We start from the raw sequence: 20,387 nt of genomic DNA on the forward strand, positions 1-20,387 counted from the left end.
CAGCATTTCGGCTTACACCTTTATCAAGGGCCAACGAATATCACAGATAACAAATGGAGTAGAATGGAATAGAATACAGTGAAGCGTGCTGTAAAATATTGTTAAATGGGTTAGAGTCGCTGATCATAATGGTAGCCCGACATGTCCAGATGGTTAAGGTACTCAATTCGTAATCCGAGAGTCACGGGTTCGAATTCCCGTCGCGCCAAACATGCTCTCCCTTTCAGCCGTGGCGGCGTTATAATGTTACGGTCAATCCCACTATTCGTTTGTAAAATAGTAGCCCAAGAGTTGGTGGTGGGTGATGATGATTAGCTGCCTTCTCTCTAGTAGCTTTGTGCGAAATTCAAATCAAATCATAAAGGTAAAAAAAATAAAATTAGAAAAAAGTATAAAAGAGGCCAGGCATTGTACCTATGGAAGGGCTCCCGTACTGAATCAAAAGAGATATCTTAAATTTGTTTCGCAGAAAAGATTCACAAGTTTAAAATTTTCATTCGATAAAGTTTCTCATTGGATGCACCATGTATTTCGATGCAATTTTCAGTGGTGATTTCTTTATTGTCAAGATTGCTTTAAACGTTAATAATAAATTTATATTCAATTTTGTACAAATTAAAGGTGATATAGGCTTCCCAGTGGCACAGAAATATGTCTGCAGAATCGCACTACTAGAGTTTTGTTTGGGAATTTCGCACAAAGCTACTCGAGGGCTATCTGTGCTAGCCGTCCCTAATTTAGCAGTGTAAGACTAGAGGGAAGGCAGCTAGTCATCACCACCCACCGCCAACTCTTGGGCTACTCTTTTACCAACGAATAGTGGGATTGACCGTCACATTATACACCCCCACGGCTGGGAGGGCGAGCATGTTTAGCGCGACGCGGGCGCGAACCGCACTACTAGAAAGTGAGTTTCAATAGCTGTGGTTAGGAGAGATTTTAATTATTTATTTATTTTTTTTGCTGTTTACTGTTGACGACACTTAACCCCTGCTATATTGTTTAGGCAGAGTATTCATAATGAAACTTTGTAGAATGGACGGCAACTGCCTATTGTGGAGGCACAAGTATAGGGGTCAACGTTTCGAAAGTCTTCCGCCTTTCGTTTTCAGAAGGCAGAAGACTTTCGAAACGTTGTCCTCTACACTTGTGTCTCCACAACAGGCAGTTGCCGACACTTAACCCTACCTTTTTTATACTAATGGTAGTATTGTACTAAATAATTTTTAGTTAATTAAATAATTAACCAAAGAACACAGAAAATTATAGGCAAAAACATACAATTGTTCTGGCTTTCTAATTATTAAATAAAGTAATCACAGGTTCATTTAAGCTAGTCGATATGTTTCCTGTGGTAATGGAGCTTGAACTGAAAGTGAAATATGAAATTGACAATTTTCCGTGCAAAAAGCAATGTAATACAATACATAAATTGATGTATGAAAACCTTGGCATTCTATTTATTTTAAATAATGTATTATTAAGTGTCAGAGAGAACTATCGGCGATATTTATGAAGAAGAATATGCGACAGGTGAGCGTGGCATCCATCTTATTTTACATTTAATGAGTCTGTAACCAAATTAGACTGAAAGCTACAAAATTCACGCTTCACTTGAGGTACTATGACATTATAATAAGTAATTTATATCCAGTTTTGTACTCCTTGGACTTATGGTAAGTTAGAGAAGAGAAGATGCCTAGAGAGAAAATTTTACTATTCACACTCTAGGAGATATTCAGGATTTTTTAAATGTTACCTTATAAAATTGAGAACTTGAAAATGAGGCAGATCTGATTTTGAAGTCTTTATGAATGCAGCACCAGAAACATTGCACTAGATGATCACAAACCCTATTTTGAATAACAGACTGATCCTTATTTCTTAAGTCTAAGGATCAGTAAAAATGGGAAACGATCCTTTTATTGCTTTGTGCCTGCTAGGCCGTGACTGTGTAATCTAGAACAAAACATCTATGTGATGTAAAACACCATGCTATAAACTTTAAAAGGCCATTCTGTGAAGATATGAGACTAAGTATACCTGGAGAGACAACACTTGCCACTGAGTGGGATCAAGTAGGAAGCAAATAAAAAGGACCTTAAAAAGAAGGTAAAGTATATAAATAAAAGTAACTTCCCCATTCATAGTTGTACTGTGCGTTGTGCAAGATAGCATCAAGAGACAGATGAAAACTAATGGAGGAAGAAATTATTAAATGATAGAGATAGTGTGCCACAAACTTGTGTAGAAGGGCCAACATGTCAGCCTGGATGATCACCTCTAAAGGATGATGAAAATGATCAGCCAGAGACATGGTGAGAGGAAATATCAAAGAAGTGATGATAACTAATTATTTAACAAAACAAATCTTTAAAGTAATAGAGAAAAAGTATCTGGAAATGGGAGAATTTCAGTGGATAAAGAATGAGTAACAGGAACCATGAAAGGAAGTCTTGTGTACCGCTTAACATTGCAAAGTATAGACTAGACACAGTGGGCAATTTTAATTGGAACAGGTATACAAGTGTAAAATGGAGGGCAGGGAAATGTGAGTGAAAGCGAAATTACCCCCAAAAACACCAAAAATCTTAGGAAGGAAAGCTCTATCCAAGTGAAGAATGACACAAATGCTGTGTCCAAGAATACATAAGACATCAATGGTGAACACATCTTACTCTTGACGTCCTGGAGCTAAAAGGAGAAGAAAATAGGTTTTAAGGTAAAGTAGTACAAAGAACAAGATGCAAAATGTTCAAAAGGGAACGAAGGACAACAATAACATTCCAAACTGGAAAGAGAAAGGATTGAAGGGAACAAAGGATCCCATAATAATATAAACAAAAGGATATAACTGGAAAGGAGAATATATGGTGCAACTTAGAAAAACAGAAGGTAAAAGATAAAGCAGTCTGATAATCTGCAATGGTCAACACAGAGAAATTGTTGTTAAACAACTAAAAAAAAAAGTCTGAAAATGAGGGACAGTAGGGCGATAAGAAAAGAGGTCACAACATACTGACAAATGCCAAAAACACATTCCATTTATTCGTTATAACTTTTATTAAAATAAAGTAAAGAACAACATTTCAGCTTTCTTTTGTCATCTTCAGGTTAACAAAGAGTTTTAATACCCATACCAGCCGTCTTGAGAATTTTCTTAACTCAAACAAAAAATAGTATGTTCATATTTATGTTATCTAGTTAATAAAAACCAAACTTAGTTTAATGGTTAGTGTACTCGTTTATAAATCCAAGAGCTCATAATTTACGTTCCATTATAGTAAAATCGCATTTAACACTGAAGTTTTGTTTTTGTTATAAAAGCGATGGCCAAACTCTACCATTTATTTAAAGTGGCCCTAGGATTAATAGTGAGTGGTGACTTTGAAAAAATGCTATTAGCCAGCACCACCTTCCGACCGTACAAATTGTGGCCTGTTTCGGTATACGATCGTCAGATTGACCGTGTCTTATTGTTTATTACGTATGTGAGTAATACGCCTGTATAAGACCTGCATTATGGTTACGCGTCACAATTTGCGGACGATGTAGCGGTCTGGAAAACTGCCCCGACCCAATCAACAGCAGTGACTAATCTTTAACCAGTACTAAATAACCTGGAATAATACTGCTAAAAATATAGAAAAAACATAAATGCACCCAAAAACCAAATAATGAGTTGGCGGTAGGTGGTGATGATTAGCTGCCTTCCCCTGCTAAATTAGGGACGGCTAGCGCAGATAGCCCTCGTGCAGCTTTGCACGAAAGTTCAAAACAACCGACCACACAGTTCTACGTCAGTATTGCCTAACGAATACAATGAGATACCTTATATTATTTTGGTATGTTTTCTTATAGCAGAGCCACATTGGGCTATCTGCTGAGTCCTTCGAGGGGAACACAATCCCTGATTTTAGAATTGTAAATCCGTAGACCTACCTCTGTACCAGCGTGGGACATTATTTTAGTAGCTAACCACTGGTACTTATTATAATCCGCAGAAAATGTGCAACATTTATTTTAAAAAAATAGTTCTTTTCCTATAAGTTTCTACCCACAAATAAAATAAAATTTGAAATATTAAGAATTAAGTATTTTTTGATGTAAGTATTGTTAACATTCGGTTTAGATTAAATAAATAGAGAGTATTTAACCTAATTGTATATTTTTAACGACTTTTTGAAATTATAGATGATATGATTATAGACTTTCCCCCCTCTAGAAGAAAATGTGTCAATAATATAGACCAATGAAACTTTGAACTATTTGACCAATGAACTATTTTCTTTCGCGTAATTTATTTCCGTTGTTCTAGAGTTATTTTACCGTTTTTTAAAGCTGAGTTGAAAAATTTTGGAGGGAATTTTTCGATAATACTAATGAAATTGGCCCGGCATGGCCAAGCGTGTTAAGGCGTGCGACTCGTAATTTGAGGGTCGCGGGTTCGCATTCCCGTCGCGCCAAACATGCTCGCCCTTTCAGCCGTGGGACGTTATAATGTGCGGTCAATCCCACTATTCGTTGGTAAAAGAGTAGCCCAAGAGTTGGCGGTGGGCGGTGATGACTAGCTGCCTTTCCTCTAGTCTTACACTGCTAAATTAGGGGCAGTTAGCACAGATCGCCCTCGAGTAGCTTTGTGCGAAATTCAAAAACAAACACACTAATGAAATTAGGTAAGTTATGATTTTTTACTGTAATAATGTTCTGTTGTTTTTAATATACGAAAAATTAGTGAATTAACTTACTATATTTTTGCATCTTTATCTTATTGAAATTTTTTCTTCAAATTAATTATTTATATTCTATTTCTTTAGTTTCGTAATTCGATCGTTAGGTAAAAACAACAATGAACTCCGAGTTTGATTGATCGTCATACTTTGCTTGTTTGTTTTGTTTTTTGGAATTTCGCACAAAATTTACATTGAAAACAACAGGGAAGATAAAAATTGTTTTTAACCCACCTGAATAGAATACAATGATGTTATAAAACTAAAAGTGATAAGATATTTTGTTGGGTATGGGTATAATGTGGAGGGACAGTGGATTCGCGGAATACTCGAGAATGATCATGTACACAAAAAAAACTTTAAGCAATTATATTCGCTTTGTACTGAGATATTTGTTCCGCAAAAATAAGTAAAAAAATCACAGTATCTTATGGTATTGCATGTAAAACGAAATGTACATTGAAATTATAGACTACCGGTATTACAAATAAATAAATTTTCATTAACTGCGCTGAAACTAGAAATACAAAAATCAGCGTGAAGCATAAAAAATACAGGTCTGTCCTACACACACACACATATAAAATGACTGATGCAAGGAAACGTTATGGCGAGCTCTTAAAATTTCTTTGCTCCTCAGAAGAACGTGTATTAAAGATGCAAAACAGGTAAATTCAAAGACACCAATATTAGTATGCAGCAAAGAAAATAAAAGGATAAAATATACACGTATATCCAAAACAACTGAAATACTTGAAACGCTTTGGGAGCTCTGAAAAATTATTTGCCATTAAAGAATTATGTCAGGCAAATTCAACATTAAAGTTTGTAGAGAAAAGAAGATAAGGAACTATAATATACTAATATAAATGCAGTTACACTGCATACGTGTAATAATATACAAACAATGTCTAAGCTACGGAAAATGTCCGGAAACTCTGAGAATTTCTTTGCTCCATAACAGAACTTAATACGATTGAGGAAGAAAATCCAATGAGAAAAAAAAAAAAAAGTTTTGTGAGGAACAAAGAGAGCAATAGGCTATAATACACGAATATATATGAAGTTATATTACATACATTTAGTATAACCTAAACGATTAAAGTTCAGAAAACGCCATAGACTAATAATTTCATTGTTCCTTGAGAAAACTTAAATATTTCACTGGACAACAAAACAAATTTGCCAATAGAAACAACTTAAGCAGTCAGGGATACTTCGATGATGCTAATTTCAAAAATGTATTCAGAATGTATCCCTCACCTCTAGATCTTAAGTTATTGTAATATTTCAATATTTTATCATCACTATGTAAGCTGCTATGCGATTAACTGAATACATTAATTTTTTTATGCTAGAAAATTAAATTTAATCGACATTATAATAGGTTTGGTTTGCTTGGAATTTCGCGCAAAACTACACGAGGGCTATCTGTGCTAACCGTCCCTAATTTTGCAGTGTAACACTAGAAGAAAGACAGCGGGTTCGAATCCCGGTCGCACCAAACATGCTCGATGTTTCAGTCGTGGGGACGTTATAATGTGACGGCCAATCCCACTGTTCGTTGATAAAAGAGTAACCCACAAGTTGGCGGTGAATGGTGATGACTAGCTGCCTTCCCTCTAGTCTTACACTGCTAAATTAGGGACGGCTAGCGCAGATAGCCCTCGAGTAGCTTTGCGCGAAATTCAAAAACAAACAAACAATACCCATTGCCATGCGTTAACTATCGAAAATTTAGTTACACAGAATCAATAAATGGCCACTATATTCTTAAACAAAACTCCATGCTAGTCTTCAGCTCAGCTTAATATTTTACAAATCAAACTAATGTTATCAAATAGTTAATAGCTATAGTAAATCATCATGTACAGTATCAGCTGACTACTGTGTTTATTATCATTGCGATGTGTAAAGTTAACTACCATATCAAGTAATTCTTAGTACATAATTGAGCATTAAAAGCCAGCAAACAAAATAAGAAAAATTGGATATTTAAAATTATGTAAATACAGATCGTAAAAAGGTAATGAAACAAGGATGGAGATACTGTAGACTTCATAATATTACCTGTAATTATTTTTGATGGAATCAAAATAGGGGTTGATAATAGTGAGTAAGTAATACTTACAATATCACCAGCTTCTTTTTTCTTACTGTTTTCGATCCCTATTTGCAAGTTTTCAAATTCTTAACTTTTTAATTATCATGTCAGTATATGACTGGAAAGGCGTAATGTACGAAGTTGAAGGATACACGCAACAAAGTGACAATAGTTTAAATTCTCAGTGTGTAGCACCTATTAAAAACAGATCCTGTTGTTCTTAGTTGTAAAGCTTTTTTAATAAAATTTTAGGACACAAAGAAATAATAATTATGTTCCTTACTTCTCATATTAATATGTGTGAAAGATATAAATTATTTATTTGTGCCCATAGGTACGTTGTAAAAGAAATGGTCAAAATCACAGTATTTGATTACAATAGACGTTGATTAGCTGCATTCTTTTTAGTTTATCAATCCAAAATTAGAGGTAACACGCACAAATTGTCTTTTTGTAGCTTTCAGTGAATATCCAACATTTATTGTAGTCCAGTTAAATAATACAAATAACAAAAATTAGTAGATAACTAAGACCTATGGATTTGCCTGGAAATATTATATATGGAAAGCGTTCGTGTATCCAGAAAGAGACATATAAAGTTTACTAATACCGATAATTGTATTAAAAAACATGGTTTGTAATTTCTGTGAAATCAAATACAGTAAAACTGAAATGAAGAGAGTTTATAGTGTTGTAAAGAAAAAAGAGAAAACTTACGTACGCGGTGGTTGAAGAGAAAGAAAAGCTCTCACTATAAAACCACGGCCTGGCATGGCCTAGCGCGTTAAGGCGTGCGCTTCGTAATCTTAGGGTCGCGGGTTCGCATCCCCATCGCACCAAACATGCTCGCCCTCCCAGCCGTGGGGGCGTTATAATGTGACGGTCAATCCTACTATTCGTTGGTAAAAGAGTAGCCCAAGAGTTGGCGGTGGGTGGTGACGACTAGCTGCCTTCCCTCTAGTCTTACACTGCTAAATTAGGGACGGCTAGCACAGATAGCCCTCGAGTAGCTTTGTGCGAAATTCCAAAACAAACACTATAAAACCACTTTTCTTGCTAGTTATTTCCACTGTAGGAATAAAACCTCGTATGTCAATGTTATACTGCCAAAAGTATTGGAAACACAGATTTTTTTTAAACAAAATGATTATTCGTGTAACTTTTTCACCTTTTCTTGCACTTTCTGGTCTCGGAATCGAATCCAGATATTTTACACAACAGATGAGTACTAACAATTAAACTAAACTGATAAAGATCTATCATTTTACAATTTCTAATTAAATGCTTTTTAACAATGTAATAACATACAAGACGTAGTTTTTCACAGGTCTTGCATGATACAATATAAACATTCTGCTTTCTATGTTTGTTGAAAGAACAGAGTATGTAACGGTGATTCGAATCCGCAGCTCTTAGAGATGAGCATTTTAGCCACCAGGAAGTTTTATGTTTTAAATCATTGATAAATATTTACTACTTTCTGGGGTGTGTTATGTGCTTTGTACTCAGCAAAGTAAACTATCAAAATAAATACATTAGTAAACTTTATAAGGTTGAAACTGCTCCGATATTTAAAACTAAACTTGGTAACTAATATTAACAAATTTAAATCCTAAAATGAAAGGAGAAATTTTAATATTTTTCAAAACTAAATTTTGAAAATTTTAAAGCATAAACGTTTTCAGAAAACTAAATCAAATTATTCGAATTTTTTAAGAAGGCGAAACTGAATACTACTTAATGAGTTTGTTCTAAGCTTCATTCATGTTGTAAATATATATGTTGTGAACTTGTGGGTATACTACACTTTACCGCTTGTTAAATATTTGTCCCTATGAGAAAAAAAAATCAAAGAATATCAGTGTTCCGAAAGTTTATATTTCCTCATGCATGTCTTAAAACTTAATCAATAATTCCAAATATTTTATTCAAAAGCAAATAATATCAATTTGTTGTCATAAGCCTTTTCATCGATATGCAAATAAATGTCAAAATTTGAAACAAATATACTAATTTAAAGGTAATGGAATACTATTACTTGTAGAATAAAAGTCAAAATAATAGATTTGTTACTTCATATTACTGCACTTGTGCACAAAGGGTTAACAAATGTAATAAAAATATCTAGTAGTATGTATTTCTGCAACGCCCCCCCGCTAGTACAGCGGTATGTCTCCGGATTTACAACGCTAAAATCAGGGGTTCGATTCCCCTCCGTGGGCTGAGCAGATAGCCTTTGTGCCTTTGCTAAAAGAAAACACACACACATTTCTGCAACATGTATTAAAAAAAACAAACTATGATGGGTTGATTTAAATGCTTTATGACATTAATTGCAAATACATCTATTGAAGATCTGAATTTGATATGAATAGTGTTGAAATCCTCAGTAAGTGGGTGGTATGTTTTCAGACGTATAATGCTAAAATTACAAGGTTAATTACCGTGCGATGGACATAGTACCGATTCCCTATGTGTATTGTTTGATTGTTGTTAAATTTTTGCGCGAAGTTACTCGAGGGCTATCTGTGCTTGCTATCCCTAATTTAGCAGTCTAAGACTAGAGGGAAGACAGCTTGTCACCACCAAATCTTAGGCTACTCTTACCAACGAATAGTGTGATTGACCGTCACATTATAACGCCTCAAGGCTGAAAGGACAAGCATGTGTGGTGTGACGAGGATGCGAACCACCGACCCTCAGATTACGGGTCAAGTGCCCAAACCACCTGGCCATGCCAAGCCCCCTTCTTGTAGCTTTGCACTAAAATAACAACTACAACCTAATATTGAAACTAATTATTTCAAATTATTCACTATAATCTTCAAATACCTGTAGAAAGTTGTCTTAAATTCTGAAATCATATGCTATTCAGTTGTACAATTCTTCACGTAAAATAATTCTTGACACGCATGTCAACGATTATTAGAAGAACACATCTGAGCATTTAGCTAAAAGCTTCACACGTTTTAAAGTTGCAAAGTTATATCCTTTTAATTCAAACTGGAATTAAAACTGGAACTGGGCTACTATTTTACCAAAAGTTTTTTTATTTTCCCTTTTCTTATTTTCATCTTTCGAAGCTCCACTCAAATAAGTGGTTGAGACTAACAACGCAAAATGCATATTTTTTTCTTAATTTTCATTGGCCTTAAGATTTTGGTCAGCAGTATGTACACTACATGGTCCAAAGTATGTGGATATCCCTTCTAATTAGTGGGTTCGACTATTTTAGCCACACCCATTGCATTAAATCAAGCGTACAGCCGTGCAATCTCCACAGACAAACACTGGCAGTTGAATAGGTCGTACTGAAGAGCCCAGTGACTTTCAACGTGGCACAGTCATAGGATGCCACCTTTCGAACAAGTCAGTTTGTCAAATTTCTGTCCTGCTGGAGCTGCTCAAGTCAACTGTATGTGCTGTTATTGTAAAGTGGAAACATCTAGGAGGAACAACAGCTCAGCGACGAAGCAGTTGGCCACACAAGCTCACAGAATGGGACTGTTGAGTGCTGAAGCGCGTAAAAATCGTCTGTCCACAGCTGCAACACTCACTATCGAGTTTCAAACTGTTTCTGGAAGTAACGTCAGTACAAGAACTGTTCGTCGGGAGTTTCATAAAATGGGTTTCCATGGCTGAGCAGCCGCACACAAGTCTAAGATCACATGCACAATGTCAAGCATTGGCTGGAGTGGTGAACAGTATACCGCCATATTGGACTCTGAAGCAGTGGAAACGCGTTCACTGGAGTGATGAATCACGTTTTACTATATGGCAATCTTACGAAAGAATATGGGTTTGGCGGATGCCAGGAGAATGCTGCCTGCCTGAATGCATAGTGCCAGCTGTAAATTTTATGGAGGAGGAATAATGGTCTGGGGCTGTTTTTTTCATTGTTTGGAATAAGCTCTTTAGTTCCAGTGAAGGGAAATATTAAAGTTACAGCATACAATGAATAGAATTGTGTGATTCCAACTTTGTGGCAACAATTTGGGAAAGCCCTCTTTTGATTCAGCATGATAATGCCCTCGTACACAAAGCGAGGTCCATAAAGTCATGGTTTGCCGAGGTTGGTGTGAAAGAACTTAGACTGGTCTGCACGGAGCTCTGAACCTCAACTCCATCGAACACTTTTGAGATGAATTGGAACATCAACTGCGAGCCAGGCCTTTTTGCCAGATCCCACTAATGCTCTTGTGGCTGAATAGGAGCGAATTCATGCAGCCAAGTTCCAAAATCTAGTGAAAAGCCTTATAGCAGCAAAGGGGGTCCAACTTCATATTAATGTCCATGGTTTTGGAATGAGATGTTCAACTAGCACATATGGGTGTGATGGTCGAGTGTCCACATACTTTTGGCCATATATGCCTATACTAAAACACAACCGCCATTAAGCGCATATAAAATGTTACCAGCTTTTATAAATAATATGTTTTTGGTTTTAATTTTGCTCAAAGCTACTCGAGGGCTATCTGCGCTAGCCGTTCCTAATTTCGCAGTGTAAGACTAGAGGAAAGGCAGCTAGTTATCACTACCCACCGTCAACTCTTTTACCAACAAATAGTGGGACTGTCAAATTATAATGCCCTCACGGTTTAAAGGGCGAGCATGTTTGGTGCGACGGGGATTCGAACCCGCGACCATCAGATTACGAGTCGAACGCCTCAACCCATTTGGCCATGGTGGGTTTAATAATACATTTATTTTGTCTAAAACATCACTTCAAATACATTTTCGTGTATATTAATTAGTTCTCGATTTACGCGAATTCGCTGTGTTTTTGGATGACACGATCGACGGAATAACACAATTTCTCGATATACGCACCCACAAATTCGGATTAACGCGTTCTGTGTATTGTAACGTCACATATAGAAGCATTTGCTTACCGTGGGTTTGAGAATTTAACCGATGTAGACGCTTTATTTAGAATTTCTCAAAATTCTGGAAAATCTATAAAACAAATACAGGTTTTTTAAAAATCATGGTAATAAACATATGAACTACAAAACCAGGAAAAACATTTTTCACAAAAGCTATTTAATCAGACATTTACAGGTAAAAAAGTTAACTTTTTAAAATAAACATACCTAATATTTGTACTGAAACACCATAAAAACATTAATAATAATATTATTTATACTGAAAACACTGATAATGTTTCCTGAGAAATACTTTAAGGCCTACACATACGTTGACTTTTGGAAACTCATCGTTCATTCATAAGGCGTGACTGAATAACAAATAAATTGTTTCCTTTACCTTATATGCACACAATCTTGTAAACTGAGTGAAGTCTATTAACTCCTTAAATTTGAAATTTTGAACACATTTTAAAGTTGTTCTAACATCACTTTTAGAACACCTTCAGTGAAACAAGACATCTTATTATAAAAAATCTTCATGTAATCATAAAGATATAATTATTTTCATTATTATGTAATGCATTCATACATAAAGATTTAGTAACACAACACAATTCTTCAGGAAATTTTATTTCCTCAAAACTGTCAGTATGATATAGTTTTACTTTATAACAGATATTATAAGACAAGCGTATCACAGCATTTCAACTAATTCTTAACCTACTGTATGTTATTGCAGCATGCCATTTGGTCCTTTTACTAAATGCTGGAACTCACTGTAACTAATACTTTGTTTTATATGGTACTCGTTATGGAAAGCGATATTAAGCTAATAAAAGAAAAATAGAATATAAATCCAATAACAACATTGTTAGCTCTATTATTAAAGTATTAGTTTCTTTAATATCACATACACAAAAGGACACACTCTCTGGCTCTGTCAGCTTAAGCATTCTACACCAAAGTTATTAGAAAATGTTATTTTTAAATAGCAAAGTATTTCACATGCCCAAAAGGCAATCTTATAAAAATAGTTAAAAATTAATGTCACAGTTAACCCTTTCAACACCGTATTTGTTCAAACTTAGTCTGTAACAGCTTTAAATTAGGTATAGTGAAAAATAAATTTCAATGCAAACTTTAAACATTTAAGAGTGCAATACATAATTAATTAAAATAAAACTTATTAACCAAAAAACATCTTTCAGAAGTACTAACTATCAAGATATTGAAAACTTGTAGCAATATTTGTTCTTTCTTACACCTTGAGGTAATACCTGAAGTGACGATACAGAACTATGCATATTGTTTTGATATCAAAAGGTTCTTTCATTAGAAGATGCAAGCGCAAAAAACTAATATTTGAACACTTATGTCTTATAACTCATGACCTGTTATGTAAGAAAAACAATGCATTACCACTAACCTTTTCATACAAGGACAGGTATACTTGTATACATTTAGCAATGTCTTTATAATGGTTTGGAAGACAAAGTACTTCTGCATTTGTAGAAATGCTTTTTTCAGAAGTTGGTCAACTTAAATGTGATACTTTCAATGTATGACAGGCCTAAGGCTATAGTGTGTATTTTACGAAATTAATTGTAATTTTTTGTTTCATTGAAAGTGCATCATGAGTTCTTTTAATATTTTTAATAATGGAGATAAGAGAATAATAATTTACTAAGTATGTGCCTCACATTGGAATTTTCTTTTTTAATGATCTATGAATTAGATAAAAACTCCCAGCTAAATTGTGAATTTCTTATTGATTAAAATAAACACAAAAGGTTATATATGTTAAATACATGCTACGAAGCAGATATAAGATACAAAAATAATAATATAGAGAGCACATAAAAGCAGAACAGCAAGTAAACCATTTTAACTTGTACCATCTTAACAAACGATTTTTTTTTTTTTAATATTTTTGTTGGATTCTTTGTGCAAAGTTACATTGTGGCTATCTCTATGAACCATCCTTAACTTTGATGTGACTGACTAGAGAGAAAACAGGTAGTCAATGCTAACTTTTGACACACTAAATAATGGGATTTATCATTTATGCATGAACAGCCGCAATGATGAAAGATTGTATTTTGGCAGTAATGGGATTCAAATTACAGAACCACAGCTCTACGGTATGGCATGCTAAACATTGAACCATCCTTGGCTACATGAAAAACTAGCTATGTTATCAATTCCAGCTTCAGAATCAAACAATACACAAGAATTTTCCTCCTTTACTACTTTCATGTACATTATTATGACCAAACTTCTTGTCAGTAGATTTTAGAACTAAAATATCTAATTAATGAATATCACTGAAAATTTTTGCCATTTTAATTCTTTCATTTAAAAAATAATTCTATTTCAAGTTGTTCTTATGGGTTGTGTTTCAAAGTAAATGCTCAAGGTGCTAACTTCCATGTCAATCCAGGATCTTTTGAAATGGTGTATGTTTGTAAAAAACTTCAGAAAAACAAAATGGTAGTCAGCAAAGGTATATAACTTCACTTTATCAACTGTATTTTTAATATCAAAAGATAGATCAGTGACTTTTATTGTGCAGGATTAACTACACTGAAATGGTTGACAACAGACACTGTCCAGAAACTCATTAAATGATGATATTCAATTACTCTACCATGAGATTTGGGTAGTTGGAATAAATAAAAATAGTTAATCAAAAACACCAATTTTGATAATTTAAATTATTTTTCCAAAATTAATTAACTGAATGACAATTTTGATTATCTGATTATTCTAAGTGACACTAAACAATGTTGTTAATACTCATAAGCATTCAGTTATATTGACTATATGGTCAGCTCTTACACACACACACACATATATATATATATATATACCATTGCAATAACCAAGCAGTTTCTAACAATTTACTGTTTGTTTTATGTATTAAGTAAAAATTATACCATAGAGGCTTCAGTTACAGATCTGACATGCAATCAAGATTATCCAGAGTGCTAAAGTTCCTTGTTTGTGACAAAACTTATCATAACATCACTTAATTTCATTATAATAATAATTTTAAAAAAGATAATTAGTTTCAGAATCTTATTTATACCCAAGCTGAAAAGGATTTATCAATCACAGTTCTTATTTGGGTTAAATTGGCATTTAAACCTAAAAGTACTTCTAAACTGAGACTTGTACACATTATATATTAAAAAGAAATGCACTATAACAATGTTTATTATCAACCCCGAAAAGCACAGATTTAACACATTAACATTTACAATATAGTCACAAACTTTTAATTGATTCATTCACAAAATAATAACAATAGAACAGGGTGAACAACACACAAGTAACACATACGAGGGCTGTTCAAAAAATATGCGGACTGACGTCATAAAACAAAATGTACTTTATTTAGAAGTTACAGGTCTCGGACCCCTTCAAAGTACTCTCCTCCCCAATGCACACACTTATCCCAACGGTGTTTCCACTTGTTGAAACAATCCTGGTACTCTTCTTTTGTAATGTCCTCCAGCTCCTTCGTCGCATTTGCCTTAATCTCGGAATCGTCTCAAATCTTCTTCCTTTCAAGGGTCTTTTGAGTTTGGAGAACAAGAAAAAATCGCAAGGAGCAAGGTCAGGTGAGTAGGGGGGGTGGGGAAGAACAGTGATCGAGTGTTTGGCCAAAAACTCACGAGTTCTGAGGCACAAATTTCGCAGCAACGCGGTGCATCTTCAATTTTTCGGTCAAAATCTTGTAACAAAATCCAACTGATATCCCACACTCTTCAGCAAGCTCCCTGACAGTCAGACGTCGATTTTCCCGCACCAGGGTGTTGATTTTGTCGACGTGTGGGTCATCAGTTGACCGGGAAGGATGTCCAGGATGCTCATCATCTTCAATGGACTGTCGACCATCCTTAAAACGTTCATACCACTTGGAACATGCCGTACGCTTCATAGCAACATCACCGTAAGCCGTGTTAAGCATAGCAAAAGTTTCAGTCGCAGATTTTCCAAGTTTAACACAAAATTTCACAGCAAGTCGTTGCTCCTTCAGTTCATTCATTCTGAAATCCGCCAAACAAAAAAATTGCACTTCACTTAAAACTGCGTAGTTAATACACAAATGAAGATATCTGCAATCGAGAAATGGCGTCGTAATTAGCTGATCTGTGCAAACCTAGCGACACCAAGCGGATTCCCCTGGAACCAACTGGAGCTGTGCAATTCAAACAGTCCGCGTATTTTTTGAACAGACCTCGTATAGAACATATTATCAAAGCAATATTAAAAAAAAAAACTAAAATGAATTAACAGAAAGCATCTAGTTACAATACATTTAGTACACAACATATAAACATGCCTGTGTCAAAGTATGAAGAAAATCTAGTAACTATATAAAAATGCTAACAGCACCTGAAATAACTGGCTAGTATAATAATGTTCACAATGCTAATTATTATTTAAATGTACAAAAAGTAATTTGGTTTGCTTTCATCAGAGCAGAGGATTTTGTTTGCAATAAAAACAGGAACTAAAAGCATACTTCTGGCACACACACACAAAATATATATGTTTGAAAAAAAAGTTTAATACTGTTTAACATGAGGAAAATAAAGATTTGTTTAACCTCTAAAGTCACTTATTCCTAAGTTACTGATACAAAGCCTACTTATGGCTTAAAAACCAAAATTCAGGCATTATAAGTATATTAAAAATATTTGTTATCATGTAAGATATAGTACAACTACTACTATTACTAGCCACAGAAATAAATGCATGATGAACATGTTAAACAGGGTTACTAAAAATCTTTTACATGTATAAATAATAATGCATGTCCCATTTCTGAAAATAATTTACATTCTTGTTATTATTATTACATCATGCTATGATAAAAATTTCTTCCAACTACTACTTCTTTCTTGTAGCAATTAGTTAATTTTGTTTTTTATGAAATTTAAAAAGAATATAAAAATAATTTTGTTAGAATTAAATTTAGTCCATGATTAAACATATACTGAAAGTACTGACAAATATAAGTTGAAACCCACAACTTGCTTTCTGAAAACTTTAGAACTAAACCATTACTAAATTAAGGTAAAATGTGAATTTAGTTTTTATGTTTACATCAGACTTGAGTTGTTTTGTGAGTGCCTTGTTCTAAAATAGGTCTTATCTCAGTCTGTGGTAGATTATTTTGAGAAGGCAGTTCCTGGATGACAACATCATTTCCTTTCAAAGGCACATTCAAGTTTTCCTTTTGTGGAACAAACTGTTCTTCAGTGTTATTTTTTTTCTCATAGTCTTCTAAAACTTCTTGATTTTGATTAGAAGGATTAAGGTTTTCCTGCTCTTCCAGAGAATGTGGACTTTGTAATGGATTTGGTTGAAGTGGACACCTTTTTTCCTTTGATCTCCAGACTTCTATTCTTCCAGTGGGATGACACTTGAGGTAGTATATCAACTGCAACATGAAGAAATATATGTAAATGTAAAATGGTACATACATTAAAGGATTTTATAATGCAAGTTATAAACTGAACAAGACTGATTTTAGTTTAGCCAAGCAAAATGCTTAATACAAATTATTTTAATCAGCTGCCCACCCTGTACTTATGTGTACTGATCTTCAAATTAGGCTATAGAACTTTAAAAGAAAGTTAACTAAAGTTTCATAATACATTTTAAATCTGGCCCCAATGAATCAAAAGAGCTGTTACAATCTAAAGTGCTTCAAAAATATTGATATATGGATTATAAAGTCTCTTTTAACTGCTATTATATGATTGACTGCCCTCTATGCTGCCAAATCATTTTCAACACATAACTGTAACATAAGAAGATTAAATTAAACATTTTTGTCTATTACTGATTGAAACTAGAGGATTTTTTCATGATATAAATAAATATTTTAGGCCTGGAAAATCTCATCAACTACAGCTCCTATCTTAGCTGCTAGCAAAACCATTATTTTTAGTATATTCAGCACACACACCTTCAATATTAATTACTCCAATGGACATTAGAAGAGATGACCAGATACACCACTGGTTATGTTGCCTTCTTATATAAAAATAGGACTATCTCAAAAACATCTACAAGTAAATAACAAGTAAAGTGGTTCCAGCAATATTTAAATGGCATCCAATGAAAATGTCTAGATATATTTGCCCCTCTACATACTTTACACTGTTTAGGAACTTCGAGAACATTGACTAATTCACAGAAAATGATAAGAAACTTGATTTTATTATTATTATATACAATTACATAATAACAATGGTAAGTAATTTCCAGAATAGCTTTGAAAACATTGTGAACATTGAATACAAACAATGAATATGTGAAATAACATGCAAATATATAATCATATGTATAATGTTAGAAAAATGTACGTTCAAGAAGTCTTAACAGAAATGAAATAAAAACCTTATAACCTGAGTGCTTTTGAAAGGTGGACTTTTCTTCTTCAGGGACACATAATGTTTGTTTTGTTCTGATATAGGCATCTTTCATTTTCATATATTATCATTTAAATACATAGATACTTATATATCTATTGAAGATGTAGTAACAAGAAATTAGCTTATTGTTTCATAAAACACAGATAAGCATTAGACTTTGACCTCTATACTATGAAATCACTGAAATGTCATATATTAGCATTTAGCATGTTATAATTGTCAGACCAATATGAAATGAGTTTTTATTTTGGAATATGTGCTGAATGTCCATAACATTTTTGACAATTTAATTTTAACTCTGGAACGTCTCGACATTTTGCAGCTTACATCAGTCTATATACAGTTATTACTGTAACATTTCACTTATAGACACATATCATTATATCAAAATCTTTAACAAAACTTCATATGATAATCCTGTTACATAATTTTCATGTATAAGTTAATTATAACTGTGGAAAATATAATTGTTCATTGTATACAACTGATAAAATTATTAATTTTCCTACTGTAGCTTCCAAAAAGATTATCCTCAAATGAGAATTATAATGATTAGATAGTGTGCATTTTTCATGAATGTCATTCTTTCCTATTGCATGTATACAAAACACATTCCAGATTTGTTAAAGAAACCAATAACTGCTGAAAAGTACAATAATAAAACGTTATTCACATACATACACACACAGTGAGCTCTACTGAACAGGTACAACCACAGAATGAAGTCACAGGAGAATTACATATGCTAACTTCAATTTCAATTGACAGTTGCAGGCTGTAGGAGGAGGGCATATTATGGTATTATTTTACTTAAAAATCATTAAATTTATGATCCAGTCATTGAAATATGTCTTCCACAGAAACTCTGCTTCAAGGGGCATGAGTATTTAAGTCAAAGATAGTTGCAAATGACAAAAAAATCTAAAATTTGTGTAGTTCTTAACCTGTATTCCTTAATAATGGAGTTATCTCTACTAACATTACCATTTCATTTGTTAATGTCAGCACAAAATAAAATAACACATCATCAATACTGAAGAACTTATCTTAATTCAAGTTTAAAACTGAACCCTATAATGTCTTCATAAAATTAGTCAAGAACCTCCATGAAGTATTTTTCACGTGCTGAACACAAAGCTGAAACATCATAGTTTCTGCACTTTGAAAGGCACCCAACATAGTTATTTAATTCATCACAGCACAGAAGATTAAATGTAAATGAGATTTTTTTCTCCATATTGAATTTTTGAATCATTCTTGTTTTTCTACTTTTTCTATCTTTTGTCAGTGATTTCTATTTTCACCTAAAGTTTATTACAAGTTATTTGTACTCTCACTTTGGAGTCATGTCTCACCTGTATAATATCTAAATGTTTATTGTGCATTTACTAAAAATAAACATCCATCTTCATAACAAATATTTATCAATAAAGGACAAAACATTGTGGCAAACTGTGAATCAACAACTAATCACAATTCTTTACATTGTCAATAAATGGGGTTCCAACCAAACAGTTAGATAGTTTACAAATAAGGATTTTAGAAATCTTATGAATGAAAAGTGTCCTTATGTATCACATTAGTAATTCAACTATTAACAACCTACGCAAAAACCAAATGATCAACCACAACTTCCTTTAAGCACAATTTAAACAAAACAGTAAAAACATTTTTTTTACCAATTGAACATTTAATGAAACTGGTAGCTGCTTAACAGTAGAACCTTGAAAACTTAAGCTAGCCCTTATATAATTTAATATGATGTAACAGAATGGACAATTAACAAGACTTCTATGGCTTTACTATTTTTGATAGTGATTTAGCCCATTCAAATAAAACAGGTTTGATGTTAAATACCATTTATTTTTCACTTGTTAACACCTAAAGACCACCCCTTCTGTCACACATGATCTGTCTCACTTAAGTGTTGCTCACTTTTGATTTCTATCATTTGAATTAATTTTTAGACTATTGTTTGCAAGTGTTAATACTGAATAATAACACTGATGTATCAATTGATGGAGGTGTATGTTCATTTCCATTTTCACATTTTTTAAAATACTTTTTATTCTTGATATGACCTTTGAGATCTATATTTATATTCACCTTCACAAAAAAATGCCTGTTTATGGCTATGTTTTGTGTTTTCCACCCTGAGTTACCTTCTTATAAGTAATAAAAATTTGAGGAATTTCAGTATAGTAAAAATTTCTTTCCTTATTAGACTAACTAT

The 20,387-nt window shown here is 33.5% G+C and overlaps 1 protein-coding gene across 3 annotated transcripts in view; it reads right to left on the minus strand.

Moving 5' to 3' along the window:
- Window positions 1–11,856: 11,856 nt before the first annotated feature.
- LOC143229212 (XK-related protein 6-like) overlaps window positions 11,857–20,387 on the minus strand; it is a 49,368-nt gene continuing 40,837 nt past the window's right edge. For all 3 annotated transcript variants that reach the window (XM_076461209.1, XM_076461207.1, XM_076461206.1), the window contains exon 6: window positions 11,857–17,154. In XM_076461209.1, coding sequence (XP_076317324.1) covers window positions 16,819–17,154 — 336 coding nt within the window. In that variant the 3' untranslated portion in view covers window positions 11,857–16,818. The remainder of the gene's footprint in view (window positions 17,155–20,387) is intronic.

This window comes from Tachypleus tridentatus, chromosome 10 (genome assembly GCF_004210375.1).
Source record: "Tachypleus tridentatus isolate NWPU-2018 chromosome 10, ASM421037v1, whole genome shotgun sequence".
NCBI lineage: Eukaryota > Metazoa > Arthropoda > Merostomata > Xiphosura > Limulidae > Tachypleus > Tachypleus tridentatus.